Source organism: Lontra canadensis, unplaced genomic scaffold (genome assembly GCF_010015895.1).
Source record: "Lontra canadensis isolate GAN:19392208 unplaced genomic scaffold, GSC_riverotter_1.0 scaffold35, whole genome shotgun sequence".
NCBI lineage: Eukaryota > Metazoa > Chordata > Mammalia > Carnivora > Mustelidae > Lontra > Lontra canadensis.
Genome location: NW_022631029.1, coordinates 3,758,754 through 3,786,421, shown reverse-complemented (window position 1 = coordinate 3,786,421; position 27,668 = coordinate 3,758,754). Strand labels below are relative to the sequence as shown.

Here is a 27,668-nt window from a genome sequence, read left to right as displayed (position 1 = left end):
GGGCTGAGACCCCAGGTATGAACCATGACCCCAGCAGACCATATATCCCAGGTGGTTCTCAAAACGCCTTTGCTTTCCTCAGCGACTCCATGGCCTCCCCAGACATCTGCCCCTCTCCCATTCTCTGAAGCCATGGAGGCAGCACCCATACTCCGTCGCGCTATGGAAGAGATCCCTCCGTTGTTAACTAACAGAGTCTTTTATTACTGGGCAGTACTGGCTGGCCTGGGACCCCTGGAGGCAGAAGAGCTTGGTCCCTGCTCTCTGTCCAGCAGAGCAAGACACCTACAAACCATATTATAAGTAAGAGACGAGCGAGGGAGAGAACAGACTTGTAGGAACCGAAGCAGGGTCCCCACCCTCCTGTGAGACTGGCCAGCGTGGATCCCACATTTCAGTTAGCACTTTGCCCCCAAGCAATACTAAGGGCCCTCCTTCTGGTAGGAAAGGGCACGGGGTGGGGTTGGGAGGGCAGGACGGGTAACAGCAATGTGGTCAGCTGGCCTGGAGAACAAGGCGAAAGGAGGCCAGGACCCAGGGGCTGCTCTCTGCTGTGTAGACGCTTCACCATGGTTCCCTTCCCACCCCAGCCCGTACCTGGTGACCATCAGAAAACACCTATCACTGAATGGGTGAGGAAGCCGGGGAGTAGAGTGACAGGACATGGACCTCTTCCCTGTTCCTGAGTCACATAACTCACCCAGAGCCATGGCCCACACTGAGCCTGAGGTCACAGTGCCAGCTTGCCCTTCTGGCCAGTCCACAGCTCTCGCAGCTCAACACGGCAGCCAAGGTCCCGAAGGGCAGCCTTGGCCACGTCCTCGCAGTCACGGTGGGCAGCACGGGCCTGCAAGATGAGTGCTTCGGCCCCCAGGTCCAGGATGGGCCGTGAGAAGGCCTGGCTGCGGGCCACCAGGTTACGGATCAGCATGCAGGCCTGTTTCTGGGAGGAAGAACTGAAGGTGAGTGGCGGTGTGCCGGTGGGTGGGGTCCACTCTGACCTCAGTGCCCCCTCATCATAACATGACAGGACAAAGGTGACCACGGTCAAGGTACAGTAGGTGCCTACACTGTGTGACTTATCAGGCTAGAGTCATTTCTCCGCTTTATCCTCTCAGCTGCCGTGGGAAGCAGGGCTAATTCCCCGATCTCCCAGGTGAGGAAACGGATGCTCGGGGCAGTCAAGTGCTTGGCAGGTGCGGCTGATCCCTCAGGTATGGGACCCTCAGCCTCAGGGCAAGATTTCCCCGTGGCTGGCAAGAGCCTGGGCAGGGACCCCAGGAAAGGAGAGCAGAGAGACAGTGGGAAGAGGGGGTTGTGCACAGGGCCCACCTGTCAATTACATCGTCACGCGTTCATCAACACCTGTGCCCTGCTTATCTGCTGTGTGTGGATGCCACAAAGCACCCCACCATTAGGAAACTAGAAGATAAGTAAGTGGGGTGTGAGAGGCTGCCCAGCCAGGGTGGTGAGGGGTGGGCAAGGTGATTGGTGAGCCAAGGGCAGTGTTCCCGACGAGACACCATCCCGAAGAGAGAGGCAAAGACCCATAGTGGGACAGAGTCTGGTATGTCTAAAGACCAACAAGGAGGCCCCTGGGCTGGGAGGGCGCTCGAGGTGGGAGTCAGGGAGGCAGGGAGAGCCCTGGAAACTACAAGGAAGTGTGTGGGTTTCAGGCAGGGGCGCATGCAGCCCCGTCTACTGCTTAGCTTCACTGACTCCCCAGTAAGGTAGAGACTGTGGGTCCCACGTGCTGAACATGAAGGAGCAGCCCACGGACCGCAAGGAACCTTCCCGAAGTCCCAGAAGATCCCCACCTGCTCTCCTCCCATCTCCTCCTCTTCCTATCCCTCTGAAGGAACTGTTAGGAGAGGAAAAGATCAATGCTGGAAGAGCAAAGGAGCAGGAAGACAGCCGAGGACAGAACTGGGTGCATTCTCAAGGATGGGAAGTAGATACCTTCGGAGCTGGGAAGGAAGAAGAATTGGAGAGAAGTGGGCTAGGCTGGGGATGAGGACAGGGACAGGGAGGGCCTGGGTCTGCCCCGCCCTCCTGCCCCCAGGCCCACCTGCACTCCAGCCTCCGCAGGGTGCGCCTTCATGGCCCGCAGTGCTACCAGGGCGCCGCCGCCCTCCATGATGACCCGGCTGTTCTCTGGCTTCCGCAGGGCCAGGACGCACAGGGCTGCACAGCTCTGCTCGCATACCTGTGGGGGTCGGGGGACAGCGGAGACAATCAGATGCCCATTACCCCAAGGGCCCTCCGTGGCCACCACTGTTAATTCCCCAGGTGAGTGCCCTGCAGTTTCCCCTAGAGAGTCCGCAGCCAGCCCTCGTATATAACTGATCAGTAATAACAGGGATGATAAAAACCTCAACCACGCACTTAGGGGGGATGGTCTCAACCGAGGCCTCTCACAGGCCCCACCCTAGCCCTGCTTGAGGAAATGGGGCAGAGCACCAGGTGAACCCAAACACTGAGGTGGGACTCTAGCCACTGTGCCCCACTGGGTGCGCCCCCTGCCCGGGGTAGGTACCTGGGGACTGGCCAAGTGCTGGGTCATGGCGGTCACAATGGACTCTGTCCCGCCAGCTCGGACAATGGCGTCCTTCACATCATCATTGCCTGCGATGGCCCGCAGGGCACTCAACACTTGCTTTACGACGTCCTATGGGAGTGGGGGGAGGTGGGGGTCAGCTCTGGCCAGCTCGTCCTCCGGTGCTGGGCCAGACACTAACTGCTTGGTTGCTGGTTTGTGGGGGTACAGGGGGGGTAGTCTTGAGGAGGGTCTGTTGTTCCACAGTCCAAAAAACAGGTGGGGCCACCCTGGGGCACACATGGAGCCAGTAAGGGCAGGGGAGGCTCAGAGAGGTGGAGCCTGTGAATTAGCCCACCTGTGCCTAGCCCAGGTGTCTGGACAACCTGGACACCCACCCCTCACGCACAGAGGCGGGCATGTGGCTCAGGCCAGGAATCAAAGCATAGGGTCCCCTGGCCATAGCTGAGTCCCCAGGTCCTGAGCTGAGGACAGCTGACAAGATGCTGCTGGGACTGCCAACTGCCCTGCTGAGGGGCAGAGCCATAAAAGAGAAAGCAGTGGGAGGGAAACCAAGCCTCCACCCACTGCCTGGCTGTCCAGAAGTACAAACAAAATGCATTCCCTCATGTGCTTAAGCTGGTTCAAATTCAGCTTTCTGCCATGTGTCCAGAAGGAGACTGGCTGATATCACCAGCTGGGGCTGGGGCCAGCAGGACCGTTGCTGCCACAGGACAGGGAGGTACTCCCGCCCTAGGTCAGGCATGTAGAAAGGGGGTTAAGTAGCTGCTAAATGAAAGAATAGTGAATAGGAGGCCCCACCCCATTTTATGGATGGGGAAACCAAGGCACTAAGGATTTGCCTCACCCAAGCATCACACTCCTGAGCTGGGAGCTGGGCCAACCCCTGCCAATACCCACTGGCATTCCTCCCACTGTTGGTAGAAAATACGAAGGTATTAAAGGTCAGTGAGAGAGGGTGGATGGATTTTTTTCCCCCAAAACTTAACTTCCTGCCCAGGGGTCAATGAGAAGTGAAAACTGAACTTTGCTTCCAGGGTCAGCAGACAGGGCCAGTGTGTTCTGATTCAGGCTGGGCTGGGTGACTGGGGCTCAAGGGGCAGAGTTCACTGGGAGGTCTGGAACCTTCCTGCGGCATCAAGAGAAATGATAAATCGAAATCCAAGTGAAGGGCGCTTCACACCCTAAGACGGCCTGGACACCCACCTGGTGGTCGCTGCAGTTGGCCAGTAGGGCCACCAGGACACCGAGGCCCCCAAGGTCGACGACCTCCTGGCAGAATTCATTGCGGACGGCCAGGCGGGATAGGGTGCTGCAGAGCTCACTCAGGACACTGGGGTTGTCAGAGAATGCTGTGGAGAGGGAGGGAGAGGAACCACTGGAGCGAGGACATGGAGAGAACCAGTCCCAGCTTGGAACCAGGAGCCAGCAGTCCTGGTACAAATCCTGTTCCACCTGGGAAGTGGGGCCCTTCTGCCCAGCAGGCGGGCCACACACACCAGGAGAGCCCCACTGAACACCAGGGCTGCCAGGCCTGGAGTGCCCTCTGCTGGCCGCAGGAGAAGACAGCCGAACACGCCCTCCCCCACACTGCGTCCCAGATAAATTCCAGACCAACTGATGATCCCAACTAAAAAAAGAAAACCATAATAGTGCTATAATAAAACATCCAAGACTATTTTTATGTTCTTGGGGTGGGAATGACCTTTCTAAGTGCAACGGGAAACCCAGAAACTGTAGAGCGACATATGGATAGAGCGGACCTAGGTAAAATTGAACACAGATGCTGAAGACAAAGCTCAGAGGCCCTAGGGAGGAGAGGCCTGTGCTGAGGCTCAGATGGGGGTGGGATGGTGGGGAGTGGAAGGGTGGGGGGTGGACAGCCCTAATTTATACAGAGCTCCATGAAAGTCAGCTGGTATGTCTCCCTGGTCGGGGTGCAGCCCCAGCAATGCTGGGAGCACTAATCTGGGTGGAGGAATTCTCTAGATGTGGTGACATCTGTGATCAGCTGACTTCAAGATGAACCCTGATGATCTGACTGGGCCTCATCCAGTCAGCTCAAGGCCTTAAGAGGGAAACTGAGGTCTTCCTGAAGAGGAAGAAGCTCAATGGAGGATGGTGGTGTTGGCTCCTGCCCAAGCTACCCCGTGGATTTCAGACTCACCAGCCAATTCCTTGAAACACACACACACACACCCCAATGGCTCTGCTTCTCTGGCAGAACCCAGACTAATAGGAGCTCCTGTCAACAAACGAGAGAGATGTAAACTCCCCCTCAGAAAAGGAGTTCGACTTCACAGATGGCCGGACTGTTTTCACCTTCTCCAGAGGTATGAGACTGAGGTAGTAGGCTCGCCCTTCCAGAAGAAGGCCAGAGGCACACAAACAAGACTAGCTATAGGGCCAGAGCTACAGGCAGGCTGGGAAGAACTCATTCTTCTGTCACCTTCTGTGCACCAGACCACAGTCAGGCCTTTTCTAGTGGGTACAATGGATGGGGGCAGGGAATTTCGGGTCTGAACATCAGTGCTGTGGTCTCCCATGGCTGGCTTGTCTTGATCATCCCAGTTGGGAACATGTATGTGCATAACAATTTGAAGCTAAGTATGAACCAAACGGTAAACCTTCACTGGGGACCAGATACACTCCCCCATTTCTGGGAAACACCCTTATTTGTCCCTTTGGGGAGCTCTCCTTTCCATGTACTCTCAGTCTGTGTGGCTGAACAGAGCCAAGCCCCTTCCTCAAGTGGCTCCAGAGATGGGCACAAGATTTGGTCTTGGCCAATGAGACCTGGCTGGGAACTCACCTAGAGCAACCAGGAGTAAGGAACTATTCCACTAGGGCTGGCATGTGGGTGGTAGTAAGCCAGAAGAGGCAAGTGGAGCCTGGAGCCAGCCATGCCTGAAGCCATCCTAAAACCCAACTCTAATCTCACACCTGCTCCTACCTTTGGCGGCCTCAATGAGTACCTTCAAGCCTCCATTCTCCTGCACAATCATCTTGGCATGGTCGTGGGCATGGCCAAAGGGCACACGGATGTCATCATCGAAGGTCATGACTCGGAGGGCCCAGCAGGCCTCCCTGACCACGTCGGCACAGTGACCATGCCGGGTAATGGCACCCGTCAGCAGAGGCAGCACACCGGCCTTCACCAGGCTCTGCCGATTCTGCTCGTGCTTCAGGCTGGCATGGCACACACAGCGGATGCCAGAACATGTCAGATCAGCCGCGTCGGCATTCTGGGCCAGTGTGACCACCAGCAGCTGCAGGCCCTGGGTATCTAGGAGATCAGGCTGGCCATCGGTCAGGGCTGACAGGGCGTTGAGGGCCTGGAGCAGGAGGCCCTGGTCGCTTGCTACAGCAAGCTTCCAGGCGGCAAGAAGGATGGGGTAGGCCCCCTTCTGGGCTGCCAGGAAGCGGCTCGCCTTGTGCTGCTTGCACTGCTCCAAAAAGCGGGTGAGGTGTGTGGATACTTCCTGGGGGTGAGAGCGGGCCACGGACTCCTGCAGGTCATCCAGGGCCTAGAGGACATGGGAGAGACTTCAGTGTCAGCTCAGCCCAAAGAGGTTCTATAGCAACAATGCCCCCGCACCCCCCACCCCGGCCGTCAGATCCCCCTTCCCGGGACCTAGGCCTGTGGTGGAAATGCAGTCCAGCTGTGGTAGCTTCCACACATGGGCTTCTAGGAGCTTCGAGCTCCAGAGGTCACACAGAGACAGAGAGACCCAGCTATCTCAGGGTCCCTCCATGGAGCCACACACATGAGCGCAGGCACAGTCAACACTCCAACCCTAGCTGCCATTGTAAGAGGCTCTCTAAGCAAGACCCGTGGAACCATCTGGCTGAGCTCAGTCAAACCATAAGGAACAAGAAAATGGCCGTTGTTCTGGGTTGTTTACTATGCAGCTACAGCTAATCGACATACCCTCCAGTGGCCACCTCTCCAAGGAAGGTGAAAGTTACCTTTGCCAGACCGGCCCCTACCAGATGTCTCCTGTTTGTCTCTCCCATCCATTCCACAAACGTTTATCTGCCAAATGAAACCACACCATACACACTGTTGATTTACCCAAATTCAACTCAAAGCCCTTGGGGGAAAAACAGTAATAATGAGAGGAAACGATTTGAAAAGAGCATCCAAGTCTAGTGGCCATTCAATTCCATGACCTCCAGATCTGCCTCAGCAATGAGCCCAAGATGAACCCGAGCCTCCTGGGACTTACGAAATCACTGGTCCCTGGCCCTAGGGAGGGCAGCTCTACAGACGCCATCAACCCAACGCAGAGGGCTGGGATTTGGCCACCACTGCTCTGAATGGCAAGGATGCCCGTTGGCTCACCGTCCCTGAGCTGGACTTAACTGAGGATATGTTGCAATGACACAGAAAATTAATAGGCCTAAAGCAGAGAATGTGCCTTGAATGGACATTCACCAAAGAACATATACTGGTGGCCACTATGGCGACAAAAAGATGGTCCACATCGCTAGTGGTTAGGGAAATACTCGAGAAAGTAAATATACAATTACCACGTGATCCAGCAATCCCACTTCCAAGGATATACCCCGAAGAACTGAAAGGAGTCTTAAAGAAATGTCTGTATATCCGTGTTCACAGCAGCATTAATTCTGGGAGACGAAAGCTAGAAGCAACCCAACTTTCCATCCATGGATGAATGGATAAACAGACTGTGGTCCATCCATGCGATGGAATATTATTCAGCCATAGCAAGGAACAAAATTCTGACCCAGGCTCCAACATGGATTAACCCTGATGACATTACGCTGAGCGAAAGAAGCCAGCCACAAAAGGACAAACTCTGTGATTGCACTTAGAAGAGTCCCGAGAGGAGTCCCATTCAGAGGGACGGGAAGGAGAATGCTGAGTGACAGGGTTAGGGGAGGGGAACAGGAAGTTAGTGTTTCATGGGGACAGAGTTTCAGTTTGGGAAGATGAGAAAGTCCTGGAAATGGCTGGTGGGCGATGGTTCCACAACAGTGTGAAAGTACTTCGTGTCACTGAACTGTACACTTAGAAATGGTTAAGATGGTGAATCTGTGTTATATTTTACCACAAACCCAAAGCAGAGGACGGAGCATTTGAGCAGGAACTTGGCAAGAAACCTGAAAAGCGGTGGCCCAAGTGTCATTAAGACACACAGTGCTGGAGTTACAACACTCTGGATTTAGTCAGGTGAGAGAGGAAAAGATAAAGGGCACAAGCGGCACACTAGTCTCTATCCAGTTTGTCGGAATCTCCTCTTGCCCCGGATGGCATCAGGAAGGTGAGTCTCTGCGCTGGCTGGCTGAGACAGTGGTCTTCATCGCCCCTAGGTGCTGCCTGAAACCCCAGACCCTGTGGGTGGCTGAGGAGAGGATAGTCACTGAAATGAAGGTAGCAGAGTCAGCTGTGCCCCACCTGTGACACCTCGGCCTGATGATGGGGCCTTTGTCCACTAACCCGGGAGTTCATTCTCTTTATGGCTGATGGCTTGGATTCTGACACTCCTCGCATATAAAACCAGTCCGGCTTGTTTTCTCCTTAGTGTTCCAAGACTTTTTGGTTTTGTTTCTGCAAGTTTGTGTGCAACAAACTTCCTGACTCTGGTAGACTCATTTCAAAAGATATCAGCAGAGTTGAATTTTTCCCCCACAGATAAGCATTTTTCACACGTCGGAGTCGCAGCAGCAGCAGAGGTCAATGCTGCCGTGGCAAGAGAAGGGGCTGGTTCAATTGCAAGGTGAGAATAAGGGCGGAAGGATATGAAACCCAAAGCGTGTGGTGCCTCCCACACAGGAAGGGAGAGAAGGGGTTTGGTGGGAGAGAAAGGGACAGGGCCTTTCAGATTTTGCTATAAATGCTTGAGTACTGCTTGAATCTTTTATGCCAAGAACATATTCACATTCTTCTTCAGTAATGAAAAATAAAATTAAAAGTCAAATTAAGAAGAATAAAAAAGTGAAGGTTGTAAACAAAAGGAGTTTTCTGTACTGCTGGTAGAAAACAACAGAGCTGTTCCCAGCTTGATTTCCCTGGGAGAGGGACCTGGGTCTGGGTCCTAGCTCTACCCTTCACTGGCTCGACCACATGTGAGTCATTTATCTTTTGGAAGCCTCAGATTCCTAATCAGCAAAATAGGCTAACAACAGATTGAGATAATATGTTTTAAGGATTTAGCACAATGCTGAGCACTTAAGAAGTGCTCAGTGATTCTTAGAGACTATTGTTACTGAGACCCTTCATATGTAAAGGGCACCTACAAATCAATGAGAACGAGATGAACAACCCAATAAAAAAACTGCCAAGACAACAAACACATTTCTTACTAGCAAGTAAGTCAAAACAATGAGGTAATTTTCTCAAAATCTCTGTGAGGCTGGAGATGGTGACGACCCTGAGAGCAGAGAGAAGTAAATACCTTGCCTTAGGCAGAGCTGGGTTCATACCCAGGGCTGTGTTCTCCAACTTCCTCTTTTGTCACTATATTCACTTGCTGTCAGGTAAATCACTGTTTTTGTCTTCGGATTACCCATCCTTAAAATGGGGATAGTAATCCCCACCTTGCAAGGGTCTTGAGAGAACAACTGAGACAGCACAAAGAAAGCATCTTGCACAGAACTGACTCCACAGTCAGTTCTCAATAAACTATAGCCTTTTGCCTTTTTACCAACAGCTTATCATTGTTTAAGAGGTGACCTTAAGGATGGCATATAATCTCTGTGACCTTTACCTTCTTTGTCTGTGTGCTGGAGAGTGAGGGTAGGCTCTGGGCCTCTGTTTGCCCATCAGTAAGTCAGGAGGGATGACAACACCCACCTCACAGGCCAGTTTTCGTGCTAAAGGGGCAGGCTATATAGTGTCCTGCTGAACAGTCAGTGCTCCACAGGTGGTGGCCTGACTGTGATGCCACGCTTTCTCTAATTCCTATTCATCTTTGAGCAGACTTAGTGGTTGGGAGGGTCCTCCTGAAAGGTTCCTGCATGGTGCCCTCTCCCCCAAGGCTGCCAACACTGAGGACAACCTGAGTATTGTCCATCCCAAAAAGGACACTCAAATGCGGACTCAGGGAACCCTGGCTGCAAGCTCAGGCTCCCATGTACACGTTGGGTGCCTGCCCTTCAGAACTGGCATCTGTCATTTAGGAACCACTGGAAAGGTGCCCCTAACAGACTGTTCAATGGTGATGTGTGTGGAACCACATGTGTAAGGTCAGCCATGCCCACACAGGGCTTACGAAATCACTGGGCCACGCCCTCCTACCTGCAGGATGTCGTGTGTAGGTTCCTGGAGTCCATCTGCAGAGACTTTGGGTGCCATCTTTATAATGTTGCTCAGATCAACCCCTGCGGGGGGGCGGGGTGGTTTAGGAAACAAGTGACAGCCATCATCCCCATAGGCCTTCCAGAACATACTCATGTCCCTTCTTCTGGAACCACCCCACTCTGGAGGCCTTTGGGGGTCTGCTCAGCTCCCCACCCTAACACCCTCCCTACCAGGGCCACATTCATACAAGGGATATAGGATATGGGGAGGGTGGTCTTTGCCCCTGGGCCCTGTCCAGCCAATGGGAGCGGAGCAGTCGTGAGGCTGCAGGTCATCACTGCAGTGAGGGACGTGTTCTACTTGGTGGGCTAAGAGGGGAGGGGACCCCACAGCCTTTTCCCTGGGGGCTCCCATTGTTCTTCACCCTGGCTGCACACCCACCCTCCCTGACACCCCCAGGAGAAGCCTGCACTGCACAAGACACATGTGGGTACTCCTCCAGTCCCTGGCCAGTATCTACATCCCACTCTGTGCCGGGGACACCAGCCTCTGACATCTGAGGCTGGACCCCCTGAGCCCTTGCCCTCTTGAGTCTGACTGGATTTGGCCAATGGGAAATAGGACTTCAGATCAAAAGGAGTGGGAAGGTGGGGTATTTATTCCCAGCTCCCTGCCTCTGCCTCTGCCAGATGACTCGCCAACCTCAGCCATGGCCTGTTGTGGGGCCGGGGAGGTCCCTGCTATGGCCAGCAGGATCTCCTAACCCTGGCAACACCACTATAAATAGTCGCCTCCTAACCACTGTCCCCCATAGCCTATTTTGAAAATGCCAGAGCTGGTGACCAACCCTCCATGAACTCAGGCTGGAGTGTTGGTGAGGCAGGGAGGCAGGTGGCCCTGTTTCTTGGGAGGCAGTCAGGAAAAGCCTCTTCAAGGAAGTGGCAATTAAAAAAGAGACCCATCTGGAAGGATTCAGCCGTGCAGATGTCTGGATGGGGTCAAGGCAAGTAGAGGGAGGATAAGAACAAAGTGGGAGGAAGCCGCCAGCCTGCTCAGGGCGGGGCCCAGGGCTGCCACACGAGGCAAGACAGAGCCATGGCGGGAAATCATTCTCACACCTTAAGAGCTGGGGACTGGAACTGACTTTCGGCCAAAAAGCCAGATCAGCGCCAGGCCTGGCCACAGTGCCTTACCTTGTGATTCGAATTGTTCCACAGCCTCTTTTACTGCCTCCTCTGGCCCCATCTCGAACTCTTCAATGTTTTCACGAACGGCTGCATCGAAGGTCTCCTGGGTGATGTGCTTGGTGGACATCTTCATCTCCTGCTCATGGGGCGGCAGGTGCCCGCCTGACAGACACTCTCAAACTGAGAAATCAAGACAGGAAGAAAGCTTCATGGAGGGTGAGATGATAACCGTGAGCCTGGCTATCACTTAGGGAAGAGTGACCAAGGGCCAAAGCCCAGGACCTCCCAGGAAAAAGTCTTACAAGCTGGGTCACAGGGAAGGCTGATACCCCAGCACCTGCACAGCCTCTAGAAAGGTAGAAGAGGGCAGATAGTTGACATTTTATCTAAGAAAGAGAAAATGTTAATACATGTCCTTTTAGTTAACAAAGAATAAAATAATAGTTTAATAATATTACAGGTTATAAGTTGTTACGTGATCATAATGAAATAACACGGTTATAATGCCACATTTTACATAATGTGTTATTGACGATATGCCATATTTGTCGTAATATGTAACACGAGAACTATATGGCATTTTATTATATAGTTTAGGTATTTCATATGTAACTATGTAATAAAATTACTTACAATAGTTTCAAAATAAAAATTAATTATAATAAAGTGGAATGCTAAATCAAAAACTAATAGAAATAATTACCATAAGGGGAGGTAGGAAAAAGAGGGATGAGGCCAGGACTAGAAGCTGGATTATTTTCTTCAAATGTACTTTGTTTCATGGTTGTTGTTGTTGTTGTTATTGTTGTTGAAGATTTTATTTATTTATTTGTCAGCGAGAGAAAGAACAAGTGGGGGAATGGCAGGCAGAGGGAGAAGCAGGCTCCCCTCTGAGCAAGGAGCCGGATTCAGGACTCAATCCCAGGACCCCGGGATCATGACCTGAGCTGAAGGCAGACGCTTAACCGACTGAGCCACCCAGGCATCTCATTTTGTTGAAAACTGGCAAATAAAGAATACAGCATTCATCCTACTTCCTAATTACCGGATTATAAAGACAGGAAGAGGAAAAGTTCTGTTTTGTAGATGAATTCCAACAAATTATCCACAACAGGCCAGATTTAGATGACAGTCCCTATAGTCCGTAAAACCGCGAGGAGTGAAACTGATGGGGAACGTGACAATGAGAGGACTGTACCCTCATCCACTGTGTGATTTCACATCGCCAGAAGAGAAACCCAACACTACCTGCCTCCAGACAGGAATGAAATGCACCTGTGAAGTCCTTTTGCCAAAAACTCAAACCCAATCTGACAATGGATCCAATAGAACTTTCTGTGAAGATAGGATATTCTCTATCTGTGCCATCCACGTGGGTTCTAGCACTTGAAATACAGCTAGGGTGACGGAGGCACTGAATATGTATTTTTTATTTTTTGTAAATTGTATTTATTTATTTTTTGTTTTAAGTAGGCTCCACGCCCAGAGTGGAGCCCAACATGGGGCTTGAACCCACAACCCTGAGATCAAGACCTGAGCTGAGATCAAGAGTGGGCTGCTTAACCGACTGAGCCCCCCAGGCGCTCCTACCACTCTCTCTTTTCAACAAAGCGGGAAACGGGCCTCAGGCCTAGAGCCTAACAGGGGTTAACCACTCCTTTCATTTTGCTTCGTTTACTATATCTACTTTGTTTACTGGAGTAATATTAAGTTTCTGTTACAATACCTCACTTTTTAAATTTGTAACAGAGTTTCAAGAATAGTACAAAGAACACTTATTTCCCTCTAACTTTACCAGTTGTTAACATTTTGCCAAGTTAATCTCTGAGAGAGTGTGTTCCTGCACACACATGTGCCATGTGAGAATACACTCCAGGAATCAGATCCTTCCCTCTGAAAGACGTCAGCATGAATCTCCCAAGAAAAGGGCACTCTCACACATTCAATGTGCAACGAAAATTTAACACGGGAGACTTAACAGTGATACGTTACTATTTTCTAATATACACTCCATGACCAACTTTCTCAATTGTCCTAAGGCTGTCTTTCAAAACAATTATTTTTCCCATCCCAGGTCTGTTAAAGAATCGTGCATCACAGAAAATGTAAGGGGAACAAAGGCACAGGGAGTACTAGGACAGCAGGAAGGGAATATGGCAAAAGTCCAAGGGCAGATTTGGGCTGTATGGGAAACAGGCCACTCAAGCCTGTCCTTCTCTTTCTGGAGGTGGCACAGGAAGTGAAGACTCCATTTGCATTTGTGCAGATGTTTTGGGGGAGGAGGAGGACAGGCTCTGGGGCCAGCAGTGGCGACTTGAATCCCAGGCCCTTCACCTAACCTCACTGTTGGTCAACTCTCTCTTGTGTGACATGGGGATAAACAAAGAGAATCTACCTCATAGGACTGTAGTGACATTTCAAGCATACAATCCCTATAAAGTGCTTAAATAGGATTTGGCACAGAGTAGGAGCTCGATAAACATTAGCTGTTGTTCCTTTCCTTTGCTGTCTAGAAGTAATTCAACCAGTTTAATTGTGGGGAGAGGCAGAAGGGCATCAAACACCTCACCTTGCTCCCTTGCAGATAGCCCCCCTACTTCTTTCTGCCCCAGAAGAACAAGGATCCCTTTAGGGGTTGCTAAGAATTTCCATGGTCAAAGGTGAAGGAAAAAAAATAAGGATTTTGTCTTAATAAAGAGCTTCTCAGTGAGGCACCCAGGCTGGTATGTGTGTGGGGTGTTCCTGACCAGTTTCGAGGGGCAGGAACTTCCTAGCTGGGGCTATTGGAGGGATTCTGTTCCTGACTCTGCCACCAAATGATGCTTCCACCACCCCAGACAAGCTTCAGACCTGAGTGGGCCAACAGTGAGTGGCCACACTATCACAGTGACACAGTCCAAAAGGCGAATGTCAATTATGCCTACTTTATGGATGAGAAATCTGAAGCTCAGAGAGGGGAAGAACCTGCCAGAGATCAAACAAGCAGTAAGAGGCCTGGCCATCATACCGCCCTGCTTCATTAACACCTTCCCTCCACCTGGGTTCTCTGCAGAGTGTCTGCTAGCTCTTCCAGGATTCCTCTTCCTGGGTGCCTTCCCTGACCACTTAGAACCTGTATGTGCTTTCTGGCCTTGGCTCCCCTACTCCATGAACCTTCCTCTACCCAGTCCTGAGCTTGGGAGATCAATGTCTGGCTCTGGGAACCCCCTCTACGGCAAGTCCTACAGGGGTCCTCTAGGTTAGGCACGAGGCTAGGTGGCAGAATGAAAGTACGTATCTGGAGTTCATGAGAAAGACGGTGCCTAGGAATGGTCGTCTGGGAGCCACCTGGGAACAGTCCAGGTTAGGAAAGGGGAAAAACAGCATTACCAGTCCCCATGATAGGAGCAAGGTGTCTTGGAGAAAAGAAAGGGAGTTTGCAAGACCTCAAATGACAGCCGGTTTCCCTTTCTAAGCCAGGGTTCCACCACTGAGCAAACGGTGCCCTGACATAGCAGGGACTCTATCATCTTCCTCCACCCGACAAAACCACCCTGGTTCAGGTACAGTCCTAAGGGTAGTCTCACCAGGTTCTTCCCTGCCACACTCTGTACCTCTATTCTCCACTCAGCAGGCAGGGAGAAACTTGAAATCACAGAGACCTCACTGCTCAAAATCCTGCACTGGCGTCCCAACCCTCTCAACAAAATCCAATCTACTTACCAGCACTTTCTCTACATGGACCTTACCTAGGTCTCTTACCTAGATCTTCTCACCTGCGCATCCCAGCCAACCAAGGGACGCTCTTAATAACCACTGTGATTAAAGCAGCCCCACCCTCCTAGCACATCATCCTTTTTGGGTACTGTATCTACCTGGAGCGACATGTCCATTTATCTTATTTCCTTTTACTGTCTAGCCTCCGCCCCCATTAAAATTTAACCTCCACGACAACTGGGGCTCAATTAACTTTGTTCACCACCTTGCCCCCCCCCCCGCCCAGGATGGAGTCAGACACGCAGCAGTCATTCAGTGCATAGGTTATGAATGAATGAATAATGAAAAGAAATGAATGAATAAATGAATGAAAAGAAAGCGGAGGCCAGAAAACAGGGATTTTGTTCCCTGGCGGCTTCTGTAAGAGTCATTCCCCAAAATCAAGTCCCCGAGGGCGGCGCCACAGTCACCAGCCCGACTCCGCGGTGCCCACTCCCCTCCCCGCTCGAGGGAACTCCGCAGCCCCCGCTTCTCACCCGGTTTTCACAGCCACGTGGGGAAAGGGTGGGGCTCCCTACTGTCACCGGCAGAACCACCTCTGGTCCCTTCCGGCCACCGTACGGGCGCAGGCGCGCTGGCGCCAACTCGCCTCGGCCTTCCTCAGCTCCACGGACCGCTCCCGGAGAGATCAAGAGTGACCGCGAGCGCAGGTAAAAGCCGAAAGAGCCAACAGGTGTGCAGCGGCGGCGTCTTTGGCGCGTTTTCCCGGCCGCTTTCCGTCGCCGCGGCTTTCACCAAATTAATCTTTCGCCTCGGGAGCGTCTGCCCTGAGAAGCGAGCAACGCGCCTGCGCAAGAGAACTTGGCGGCGGCCGCCTGCGCCTGCGCATCAGGGCTCGGCGGCAGCTTGCGCCTGCGCGGCGCGGCGCTGCGGAGACCGTTGGCTCATTTGCATGTCCCCGCCTCGCGCGGCGGCGGCGGCGGTGGCGGCGGCGGCGGGTGAGGAGCCTGAGGCGGCGGCGGGGGCGGCTCCGCGCGCGGTGGGTTCGGGGTGAAGCCTGGGCCCGGGCGTCGTCGGTGGGCGGGCCCCCGGGTGGGAGGCCCGGGTTCCGCTCCGGGGCCCCGGGGCCCCGCGATGACGCCGCGAGCTCGGCCCTCGGGCTGCGCGCCGGCCGCGTCCCCGCCTGCTCGGCCTGGGGGGCGGTCTTCGGCCTCCCGGGCCCGACGCCCCCTTGTCTTCGTTCTCGGAGGCCGGTAGGAGGCGGGCCACGCCCGAAAGGGTTCATTCGTTCATTCATTCCACCCGAGCCCAGAGCAATTCCGTTCGTAGGGGGATTACTGCAGCCGACCGCTGTATCGGGCTCTTGACCATTTTTCACCCGGTTCAATCCCCACAACAGTCCCCACCATTAGCTGCCCATTCCATGGATGGGGAAACGGAGGCGCAAAAAGGTTGGGTCACTTGATTTGATCCGGAGCCGCCTGACTGGGAGACCCTATCCTTCGACAGCAGAGAACAAGGGGCGCCCCAGGAAAAGGGTTTAGGGATGAGAAAAGGGGATGATGGTTATAAGAAATGGCTCGAAGGAAGGGCAGGTTTGGGTCTTGAGGTTGGAGGTTTCAAGACGGAAGGGGTATTTTGGTTAAGGACGCAGCCACCGGTTTCCTGAGCGTTGCTTCTCAAGTCTTTTTCCAGTCAGTCTTCAGGGCTTTGTCCCCAATACCAGTGCCCTGTTTTCCAGGTTCCGGTCTGGGCTCTCTGACCTTGGGTGGGTCACTTAGCCCGAGTCTTTCTCTTTTTCTGAATTCTGTCATTCATAACAGGACCCGCTTTTCACTAGGTTGTTGGAAAAACTAAAGGACATTGTGAGAGTCCCTTTCCTCCGAGAGGACCTGGTACAGAGCAAGCTCTGTCACTAGCCAGGGATTCCTTCACTCACTTGTTGAGAGGCAGTTCTCAGAGGGCCGGGCAGTTCTCAGAGCCTCTTTGCATGTCTGTGATACAAGAGAATAGAAATGGGAAAGATCACATCTCTCCTAACCACCATTTGCAAGGGTTATGCTCCGCCCCCCGCTTACATTCAGTTGTGTGTGTTGCTTTACTGCAGTTCTCCACTTAGCCCCAACAGGTAGGGATTCTGAGGAAATGGGTTCGGAGAAGCGAGGGAGATTGTCTAAGATCACAGTGCTTGTTTTGTGCCTTCTAACCAACACACCTGTGAGCTCCGTGAGGGCGGAAGCCCCCTTCAAATAATTCAGCCTCCCTCTGAAGCACCATTTGAATTATAAATTACTATCTCATTACTTTGAGGATTAGGTGAAATTAAGCAGGCTGTGTGTGAGCGTTAGTTGTCATTCTTAGTGTCTTTTTTTCCCCTCTCGCTACAGGTCAGAGAAACATGGCAGCTAGGCGAATTGCACAGGAGACTTTTGATGCTGTTTTGCAAGAAAAAGCTAACCGATATCACATGGACCCCAGTGGTGAGGCCGTAGGTGAAGCTCTTCAGTTTAAAGCTCAAGGTGAATTAAAGTGCTTGGTTTCTTTGGGGGGGAGGGTAGTTATTGGGCGTTCTTTTAGGGTCAGGGCAGGAGGATATCAGTGCCTTGGGCAAACTATTCAACTCCTTGAATAGGGGAGATAAAGTTATCTCTTGGTCTACCTGTCAAATCATTATGCAGAAGTGGGCATTATGATCTGAAGCTTCTCTGCTTCTGTCCTCCCCCACCTGAAGAAGCGTTCTTGAATCAGTCTGTCTCCGTCGTCCCCACCACCGCTGCCCACATTTGAGCTCTTATTAGTTCTCGTCTGGATTATTGTAGTAATCTTCTGAACCGTCTCTCGGCTTTTGGCTCCATTCCCCTCAAATCGGCCCTCCCCGACAGATCTATTAATGCCAGCCTTGCTGGGCCAAGGTCCTGCTTGGATTCTTCGGGGTTCCCCATTTCGGGGTTACATCCTCAAGACAAGTGCAGAAGCAACCAGGTAATGGTAATAGTGGTGTGTACAAGATGAGCGCATGGGAGGTTGCCAAGTGTAGGCCTTGCCTGAATACATTGTCCTTGGAAAGTTCTGAAATGTCACACCCACAGAATAAAAAATGGTGCACACACCGTTTGCAAGATGACGGGGGTCCCTCACCATGGCACCTAACGCTCCCAGCCCTCGTCTCCTGCCTTTGGGGCTCATGTTTCAGTGACACTGTGCTGCCTGTTTGTGCTTTGAATCCCTCCCCGGCCCTGGCCAGCCTGGTTAAGTCTCTCGGGCACTAAGACCTGGCTTGCACGTACGTGACTTCCTTCCCCTAGGAAGCTTCGGCAGGTTTTGAGGTTGATTTGATTGCTCTCCTGGGCCCACTGAGCACTCCCTTTTTTGAGGTGGGCCAGCCTCCTCCAGGCTTCCTTTGGGCCTGTGCTGCCCCCTGCACCAGCCTCTGAACCAGTGTCCACTGAGGAAGCTGCCTCAGTGTTGATCGAGTGAGTCTGAGTGCAGGGGCAGGGATAACTTGTGTACTTTGGATGGGGAGAAACCAAAGCCTAGAAGCTATCTTCAGCTACTGTACTTTTAAAAATGCTTAAGTATTTCTACACAAGAACATTCCCATTATAAGGGATTGGAAGAATTAAGAAGTAGTTAGAAGTATGGGGCGCCTGAGTGGCTCAGTTAAGCATCTGCCTTTGGCTCAGGTCATGATCCCAGAGTCATGGGATCCCATATTGGCTCTGCTCAGTGGGGAGCCTGCTTCTCCCTCTGCCGCTCCCCCTGCTTGTGTGCACGTGAGCGTGCTCTGTCTAATAAATAAAATTTTAAAAAGAAAAAAGGCAGTAGTTAGGAGTATAATGTAAAAGTTTCTAGCTGCTTCCTTACCCCTCAGAGGTAACCATATCTGTGGAGTTTTGTGAATACTTCAGTTCTTCTATGATACGTTTATGTAATCCTAAATACTTAACGTATGGACATATGCATACAGACACATTTATATGTATATATTTGTATGTGTATGTATACACATGTATATATCTAGAGATTTAAATCTTGGTTTATTTTTATCTAGAGACTCAGACGTTAACTGACATGTATCTTAGTCTCCTCAAGAAAAATGGGGGGTGGGAGCTGTACCAGGAAACCAGCAGGATGCTAGATGGTTCCGGAACCACCACTTTGTCACAGAGCTAGCTGCATGGTCCATCCACCGGCGTTTCACTGTGTCTGTTCTAGTCTGTATTGCTTTACAAGGCGTCTGAAAACCCCGTTGTGCAGACCCCATCCCCCCCCCCCCCCCCCCGCTCCTAATGCTGTTTCCCTAACCGTGCTGTCAGTAGCCATCAATACCTGTGTTATCCCGGTGGACTTTTTGCTGGAACATCCATATTCACTCTTCTACCTGAGTGGTCAGTCCCATGCACTGGCCAGGGAGGTTTCCCCTTTGCTCCAGACCCCTTTATGGCTTTCCATCTTGTTTGGAATAAACTGTGGAGTCCCATTGAGCCTGACTTGATTTGTTACCCCCATTCTGTTCACATCTTCTAGCATAGCGGGTCCTTAACTTTGCTGCTTGTTAGAATCATCTGGGGACCCTTTGATTTATTTATTTTATATATATATATTTATTTATTTACTTACTTACTTATTTTAGTGAGAGAGCACGTGCGCAAGCTAGAGAACATGCACACGTGCATGGGGGGGACAGAGGGGGAAGGAAAGGGATAAGCAGACTCCACAATGAGCGTGGAGCCCGACGTAGAGCCCAATCTCATGAACCTAAGATCATGAGTGGACTCAACCTTAACTGAGCCACCTAGATACCCCTTGGGGACCCTTTAAAAATCCTAATGCCCAGGCCACATCTGCATCCCAATTAATTAAATCAGGACGCCTGGGGATCCTGAAGGACTCCAGTAAGCAGTAGAGTTTAGGAGCCACCTTTTATCACTTTGCCCCTCGTTCCTCTGTTCCATTCTGGCTCTACTCATTCCTTGCTAGTCTTACCTCTGGGCTTTGTCCTGATGTCCCACTGCCTGGAAGGCTTCGCCCATAACTGCACAGTCTGGCCTCTTACACCAGGCCTCTGCTGCACAGATACGTTGCTGTCAGAGCAGCCCTCCTTGACCAGCCTGTCCAAAAAATGGCTCTCATCTTCCTGTTCCTGTCTGCTTGATTCTTACAGATGGTGGATTTCTGTTTATTGTTTGGCTCCCTCAACTGATAGATCTAGAGGAGTAGGGACTTCACTGTCTCCTCTCCCTGCTCTATAACTCCATTGCCTGAGCAGTACCCACACACAGTAGTTGTTCATTTGCTTATTTGTTGAACAGATCAACTTGGGTTTATACACAGCTTTGCTTCTTGTGGTATCTTGGCCCATTACTCCTTCCTGGCATCTCTCTACCTTTTCTTTTATTTGACTTCTTGACTAGGTAATATTCTGCCAATATAAGCTAGAGAGTTAGAAAGCAACTCTGCAAAGTCTCCCTGAGGCCTGCTCTTCCCGTGTTCCTGGCTTTTTACAGAGTTTCTTTATGTGTGAATAAGCAAGTGCAAATTTAGGCTCCTGTTTTTCTCATTTCTACACATTCTGTTCCGTTTTCATTGGGGCCTCTCTCGCTGTGGCTTATTTAGCTTCTGCGTTCTCTCTTACCTCTTTCGGTCTCTCTGTTTTTTCAGAGGATTGGTTGGCCCAGTGGACATTTGTAAGGGAGCCTGTCTGCCACCTTTGGGTCAGATGCTCAGCTATGGTTGGCTCTGGTGGGTGTAGTGTCAGACATGGCTCCAGCCATAGTGGCACTGTGATCTAACATTTTCTCCTCAGAGGCAGGGAGGGCAGGCAGCCGCCAGAGGAGCTGTCTACTGTGTGGTAAGGTATAAATACACAAGTTGAATAAAGTTGTAGTAGTTGTAATAAAGTTGTAGTAAAGAAGCCCAGGTTATTTGGGGGCCAGACACCCTTCTGTGAGTCTAAAAGAGGGCTTATAAAAGAGATGCCTGCAGAGCCTGGACAGCAAGGCCAAATGAGTGACAGGCACTACTGCCCAGCCTCTGTGGCCTGTTTATCCAGGCACATGCAGGTCCAGTGCTTGGAGGTCTCCTATTTTTATAAGTTGACAGTCCAGATTTTTAAGTAAAGCCACCCACATTTTAAATGTTAGAAACAAATACAGATTTCTAAAATGTATTCTGGCAAAAAAAGGACCCCTCGTGGCTGCTGGTATGTGGGCTGTCTTTTTGCAACCTCTGGTCTAAATTACCTTTGTGCTTCTCTTTGAATCATTTATTTCAGATCTTCTAAGGACAGTCCCAAGAGCCAGAGCAGATATGTATGATGACATTCCTAGTGACAGCAGATATACTCTGGCTGGATCTGTAGCCCATGCTCGAGACACTGGAAGAGAAAGCCTGCGAGGTGATGTATTTCCAGGACCTTCCTTCAGATCAAGCAATCCTTCTGTAAGTGAAGACAACTACTTTCGCAAAGAGTGTGGCCGGGATCTGGAATTTTCCCACCCTGAATCCCGAGACCAGGTTTTTGGCCACCGGAAATTGGGACATTTCCGTTCTCAGGACTGGAAATTTGCACTCCGTGGCTCTTGGGAACAAGACTTTGCCCACCCCGTTTCTCAAGAATCCCCTTGGTCACAGGAGTATAATTTTGGTCCTTCTGCACTCCTGGGGGACTTTGGTTCCTCCAGGCTGATTGAGAAAGAGTGTTTGGAGAAAGAGAGTCGGGATTATGATGTGGACCGTCCAGCGGAGGCAGACTCTGTGCTCAGGGGCAGTGCCCAAGTCCAGGGCAGAGGCCGAGGTCTAAACATCGTTGACCAGGAAGGGGCCCTTTTAGGAAAGGGAGAGACTCAGGGCTTGCTCCCAACTAAAGGGGGAGTTGGGAAACTTGTCACACTAAGAAGTGTGAGCACAAAGAAAGTACCCACTGTAAATCGTATTACTCCCAAAACTCAGGGCACCAACCAAATCCAGAAAACCACCTCAAGTCCTGATGTGACCCTGGGGACAAACCCAGGGACAGAAGATATCCAGTTTCCCACTCAGATCCCTTTGGGGCTTAATCTGAAGGATATTCGGCTCCCCAGAAGAAAGATGAGCTTTGACCTCATAGATAAGTCTGATGTCTTTTCAAGATTTGGGATAGAAATAATCAAATGGGCAGGATTTCACACCATAAAAGATGATGTTAAATTTTCCCAGCTTTTCCAGACTCTCTTTGAACTCGAAACCGAAACCTGTGCTAAAATGCTTGCTTCGTTCAAATGCTCCTTAAAACCAGAGCACCGAGATTTTTGCTTTTTTACTATCAAATTTTTAAAGCACTCTGCTTTGAAAACACCCAGAGTTGATAACGAGTTTTTAAACATGCTTTTAGACAAAGGTGCTGTGAAGACCAAAAATTGCTTTTTTGAAATCATAAAGCCCTTTGACAAGTACATCATGAGGCTTCAAGACCGGCTCCTGAAGAGTGTCACACCCCTGCTCATGGCATGCAACGCCTATGAGCTGAGTGTCAAGATGAAGACCCTTAGTAACCCCCTGGACTTGGCTGTTGCCCTGGAGACCACCAATTCTCTCTGCCGGAAATCTTTAGCCCTTTTGGGACAGACTTTCTCCTTGGCCTCCTCTTTCCGGCAAGAGAAAATCTTAGAAGCCGTGGGCCTCCAAGATATAGCTCCCTCTCCTGCCGCATTTCCAAATTTCGAAGACTCTACTCTGTTTGGGAGAGAGTACATCGATCACCTGAAGGCCTGGCTGGTCAGCAGTGGGTGTCCCCTCCAGGTCAAGAAAGCTGAACCTGAGCCAGCCCAAGAGGAGGAGAAAATGGCTCCTCCTACCAAACCCGAAGTTCAGGCCAAGGCTCCGAGTGGTCTGAGTGATGGTAAGGAAAGCACTGAAAGTCCCTGTTTATTGTGATTAGTTGGTTTTTCATGTGTTCTTGCAATGTCTCTTATTTTTGAGATTTTTGCCCTGAAGTTTTTTTAGCCAACTGGAAACATTCAGAGTTTTAGTAGAAAACTCATATTGGCCAGTGTGCGTGGGCGCTGTTCATTCTGTAAGCGTATATTAGGAATCTTCTGTCTACCACAGAAGTTTTTAGGCGTTTCTGGGTCACAGACTCCTTTGGGAATCTGATGAAAAGGTGTGGCGCTTGCCAGGAAAAAGGCACACATATTTGTACACAATTCTGTCTGTGCTTTCTGGGGGGTTATACCATCCTGCAGCCAAGGTTAAGAACCCTTTGTTAGCATCTCCCTCCCCCCATTCTAAGATATTCATTCATAGAGGGGAAAGTAAGCACTGGGCACTCTCTCTGGGGTGTGTCTAGGCTCCTAAGGGACAAGTCAAAAAACCCTCCTGTGCCAGGATTAAGGGGATGGAAGAGACCCCAGCCCCGGGGAGGCCGGGAGGCCATGTTTGAGCTGTGTTGAGGGATCAGTGGAGATTAGCCACATCAGCCCAGGTAGTAGAAGTACGTTTCTACCCACTTGCTTTTCTAGAATGGCTAAAAGTCGATAGATCAGTTAGGTACATCTGGTAACCTGTAGTTAATGAGTCAGCTTCGTGGAGGTTCCAGAAAGGCCAAGAAAGAGGTAATAGTTTAAAAAAAGGAAGAAGTAGTAGTAATAGAAATATTTGGCTGTTTGGTGTCCCTTCTCTCTCCCTCTTAGCACCAAGGATGGATGCTCTCCTAGCCCAGACATCCCAGAAGTCATGAGCATATGTGGTGCCCATGTAACCAGCAAGGAAGCACTTTCCCCCGCCTTTATCTCAAGAGGAAGTCCTTTTCCCCACAAGGCAGTGTTCAGCTTCCATTGCCCTAGCCAAGTGGGAAAGCCTTGTTTGTCCCTGAATCTCTTTACTACTCTGCACCCTTATGGAGCCCTGACTGCATTAGGCACTGGGTAGGTCCCACCATGGATGGGCAGCCACCCCTCGTCCTGGAGAGGGGGCCTTCCAGAAGTGGGCTCAAGGCTGAAGCAGGACCCTTCCTCCCCACACGCCTCATAGTGGGGGAGTGGAAAGTTAGTGTAATGATGATAATGAAGAACTTTGTTTGAAGGAGGAAGAAAATACCCATAACTGAAAGTCTCCCACCACTGTTTTCTGGTTTTGTTGCTCTGCACGTGCCCCCCACAACAGCAGTCTTGCTGTACTGAAAACACTACAGGCTGTTCTTTTACAGGATCATCAAAGGCCTTTTTCCGTGTTTTTGCAGCATTTGCTGCCTCATGATACTGACCTAACGTAAATGACCTCACCCTTCCCTTGATGTGGGACTCAGGCTGCCTAGAGGCCTCTGAGGCTGAGCAGAGTCGGGTTTCCTTGTAACTGATGTCTGCAAACCTGGGCTGTCTGGACAGCAGATAGCTGGCACCAGCGCCCGTCTCATGGGGGGCTGCCTTGCCGCTGCTTCCATTACTGTCAGAAACATGGGGATGACATCTTCCGTTGAATGTTTGGATTACCGCTATTGTTATTTTTTAAGTTCCCCTCTACAGAATATGGTCAGGGGAGGAGGTTTGTGGGATCAAAGCTGGGATGCTTGCTTGTGGTTACCTTCTCGAGAGATGGTTGCAGTAATCCACAAATTGCATTGTTTTTCAAAGCTTCCAACTTTGAACCTTTTATTCTTTGGTAAGATCCTGTAAAACTAGCAATTCTCTAAGATGAGAGCCGATATAAAAAAAAAAAAGGAAAGGAAGCAATTGCAACAGGGAAATAGTTGCAGTAGCATGACAGTTGAAGAATCCATTTAGCGGGTATAAAGAGTTCACAGTGAGGTTTAAAATAAGCTCAAAGCTGCAACTCAGGCATGAGCAAGGACAGGACAAACTGGGAAACCTCTCCAGTTCAGGAGTGGTTTTTATCAAATGACTAAACAGACCGTTCTGTGCAGTAAAACCAGCAAATATCTGAAAATGAAACAGTCTTACTGAGTGCCAGATGCTGTTCTGTGTTGCCAGGGGCGTTTTTTAAATTGAAATTCATGTTAAGGTGGCTCAGTCAGGGGGTGGCTCAGTGGGTTGGAGCCTCTGCTGGGTGGCTTAGTGGGTTGGAGCCTCTGCTTTCGGCTCAGGTCATGATCCCGGGGTCCTGGGATCGAGCCCCGCATCAGGCTCTCTGCTTGGCACAGAGTCTGCTTCCCTTCCTCTCTCTCTGCCTGCCTCTCTGCCTACTTGTGATCTCTGTCTGTCAAATTAAAAAAAAAAAGAAAGAAAGAAAGAAAGAAAGAAATTAAAAAAAAAAAGGTGGCTCAGTCAGTTAAAGCTCTGAGTCTTGATCTCAGGGTCCTGAGTTCAAGCTCCCTGTTGGGCTCCACACTGGGTCTGGTGCCTACTTAAAATAACAAAAACAAAAAATACACCTCATATTGAAGGAAATTTACTCTTTAAGAAATGTTTTTCTTTTCATACATTCAGCAAATATTTTCTGTAAACACCTATCTTATGGCCACTGACTTCTTTGATTAGGGAATTTTTCTTTGCAAATTTACATATATGTTTTCTGATTATAAAGCACATGCATATTTATTTTTTATAGATAAAGCACAAAGAAAATGAAGTTGCTGGTTAAGCTACCCATAGAGAATATCTATTAATATTCTGGCATATTTCCTTTTTTTTCTGTATGTCCTTATTTATGTATCTTTTCTTCCTGCCTTCATACTGGAAATCATAATCTAGATTTTTTTTATGCATTTTGTACAGAGTCACATTTTATATCTTTATGTTTTTCACTTAATGTGAACATTCCAGTTAAGCAATACCTGTCAAACAGAATAGAATTGCTACATATCATTTCCTTCTGTAGAATATGTGCATATGTTGCTCTGTACAGTCATTGTAAGCTTGTGACTTTCTCTTTTAGTGGTTATGCTCTTCTGTCTTTTGGGAGGATGTTTTGGGTATTGGTTTTTAGAATACCATGCTGCTTTCCTCTCTTCAATGCTGATATCTCTTGAATGAGGATTTTGGTCACCGATGCCTGCTTAAATTCCGTCCTAAGCCTCTGACTCCGTCCTGGTCATCCCAGGCCCGATCTGGTCCAGTGTATTTCTCAGAAAAGCCCTTTTTTTGTGTTCCAGCGGTACCCCAGAGAGCGGATCACAAGGTGGTGGACACCATCGACCAACTGGTCACTCGTGTTGTTGAAGGCAGCTTGTCTCCCAAAGAGAGAGCTCTTCTCAAGGAGGACCCTGCTTACTGGTAGGTCTTTAAATGTTGCCCCTCTGAATCCCTCCCATAGAACACACAGCAAAATTTGTGTCCCGATGGTGTCCGATGCAGAGGGTGAGATAGCAATTTTGAGGCGTGGTATTAGCCAGTGGGAAGAGCATGAGAGAGGGTCGGGTTCACCTACATTCAAGCCCCAGCTCTGCTGCCACCCTGCCATGGTCTCCCTGCCACCCTGGCCTTCTCTCATCCGGGCAGGGAGCCCCTCATGCCTCTGTGCTGGCTTAAGGATGAGGGGAGAGGCGCGTGCAAAGAGCACATGAAGATCAGGGTGGGTCACCTCAGTTGCTCATGACTTACTGCTGCTGTCTGTTAAACTCTCTTCTCCTTTTGCCTTATTGCCTCTTCACGCGAATGGAACAAGTTTTTAAAATTAAAGTTTTCAGCATCAATACAGTACTTGCTGGGGCACCTGGGTGGCTCATTCGTTAAGCATCGGGCTCCCTACTTGGCAAGAATTCTGCTTCTCCCTCTCCCAGTCCCCCTGCTTGTATTCCCTCTCTCGCTCTGTCTTTCTCTGTCTATAAATAAATAAAAATTTTTAATAAATAAATAAAATCTTTTAATATATACATACATACAGTACTTGCTTATTAGAGGAAGTGGAGGGAAGCCCCCCATGTGCCCGCCAGTATCTACTGACAGTTTTCCTTGTTTGCTTCGTTTCTCTGCCTGTTGTGGGCTGTTTGGGTTTTCGTGTCATGTAGCTATGATTTCACTGTGCTATAATGTATCTTGCTCTTTTGGGGTTTATGTATGTATTTTTCTTGCTCATTTTAGATAGCACAGGAAAATGCTTGTCGTATTCCTTAATTTTCATAAACATTTTCAGACAGCTGCGTTTGTTAGTCCATAGAGGAGGTGGCCGGAGTTCAGTCAGCCATCCCTCTCTGGTTACACTTTCAGAATTATTTTGATTGCATACTGTTTCAAACTGGTTAAGTGAATGGCTTAATGCACCCCATTTTCTTGTGTGTTGAGGACTACCTCTAGATTGCTGCAAGTGGAAAAATTTCACACTTTAACTTTTTTTTTAATATTTTATTTATTTTTAAAAATTTTATTATTTATTTGAGAGAGAGAACATGTAAGCAGGGGAGGAACAGAAGGAGAGGGAGTAGGAGAGTTTCCAGCAGACAGCACACTGAGCACAGAGCAGAGCCCAATGTAGGACTCGATCCCAGGACCCTGAGGTCATGACCTGAGCCAAAACCAAGAGTCAGGAGCTTAACCAGCTGAGCCACCCAGGCGCCCCTAACTTTTTAAATCCTAAAAGTGGCATATGTCCTTTAGAAAAATGTAATAGAAAAAAGTATTAAAGAAGGTAAAGATGCTATTACTCAGTGCTCCACCACTTCTCCCTCTCAGCGTGTCCTGTGTTTCAGACCTAACATCGCTGTCCCTGTTAGCAGCGGTTGCGTGCTCTTCCGTTGTACACAGGTACCCGAGTACACTCAACCATTGCCAGTTGATGCATTCTTAGATTCTTTCCAGTTTTTCTTCACTGTAAACACCATTATGATAAACAGTGTTTTCCATTTATTTCTGTCTACATTTCTGGCAGTTGATTAGGGTAATATCTGGGAGTGAAATTTCTGGGTTAAAGAGAAAGTTAACTTGAGAGGCCTTTGATCTCTGTCGTTTTTTCTCAGCTGCAACACGATTGACCTTTGAGACTGGATAATCCTCTGGTGGGGGCTGTCCTGGGCTTTGCAGGACACTTAGCA

General features: G+C 50.0%; 2 protein-coding genes across 13 annotated transcripts in view; one reads left to right on the top strand and one right to left on the bottom strand.

Moving 5' to 3' along the window:
- Positions 1–180: 180 nt before the first annotated feature.
- ARMC6 (armadillo repeat containing 6) lies at positions 181–15,349 on the bottom strand. Of its 5 annotated transcripts, XM_032867753.1 has the most exons (10): positions 15,244–15,349; positions 11,018–11,191; positions 9,822–9,904; positions 5,511–6,084; positions 3,764–3,909; positions 2,537–2,668; positions 2,069–2,206; positions 1,960–1,967; positions 1,818–1,861; positions 803–943 (listed from the first exon to the last, which is right to left on the bottom strand). In XM_032867753.1, the coding sequence occupies exons 2-10, from the start codon at positions 11,142–11,144 to the stop codon at positions 918–920; spliced, it is 1,278 nt and encodes a 425-aa protein (XP_032723644.1). In that variant the 5' UTR covers positions 11,145–11,191; positions 15,244–15,349; the 3' UTR covers positions 803–917. The 5 variants fall into 5 exon arrangements, with proteins under 5 accessions (XP_032723642.1, XP_032723641.1, XP_032723645.1 ...); XM_032867751.1 differs by lacking the exons at positions 1,818–1,861; positions 1,960–1,967 and adding an exon at positions 181–285 and having other exon boundaries at positions 701–943; XM_032867750.1 differs by lacking the exons at positions 1,818–1,861; positions 1,960–1,967 and having other exon boundaries at positions 181–943.
- The window catches only part of SUGP2 (SURP and G-patch domain containing 2), a 30,980-nt gene continuing 18,655 nt past the window's right edge, over positions 15,344–27,668 (top strand). For 3 of the 8 annotated variants that reach the window (XM_032867739.1, XM_032867745.1, XM_032867740.1), the window contains exons 1-4: positions 15,584–15,705; positions 17,095–17,226; positions 20,982–22,586; positions 25,794–25,914. In XM_032867739.1, coding sequence (XP_032723630.1) covers positions 15,660–15,705; positions 17,095–17,226; positions 20,982–22,586; positions 25,794–25,914 — 1,904 coding nt within the window. In that variant the 5' untranslated portion in view covers positions 15,584–15,659. Of the gene's footprint in view, positions 15,418–15,583; positions 15,758–15,789; positions 15,961–17,094; positions 17,227–17,624; positions 17,690–20,981; positions 22,587–25,793; positions 25,915–27,668 lie in introns of those variants that run through there. The other 5 variants (XM_032867744.1, XM_032867743.1, XM_032867742.1 and 2 more) reach the window with 5 other exon arrangements.

Bases quoted from the DNA above. Each gene is read 5' to 3' on its own strand.
- ARMC6 (XM_032867750.1), bottom strand. From the start codon at position 11,144: ATGAAGATGTCCACCAAGCACATCACCCAGGAGACCTTCGATGCAGCC. The intron at 6,085-9,821 runs GTAGGAGGGCGT...CATGTCCTCTAG, and splicing joins CTACACACGACATCCTGCAG to GCCCTGGATGACCTGCAGGA. The intron at 944-2,068 runs GTGGGCCTGGGG...TCTTCCTCCCAG, and splicing joins CTGCGGAGGCTGGAGTGCAG to AAACAGGCCTGCATGCTGAT.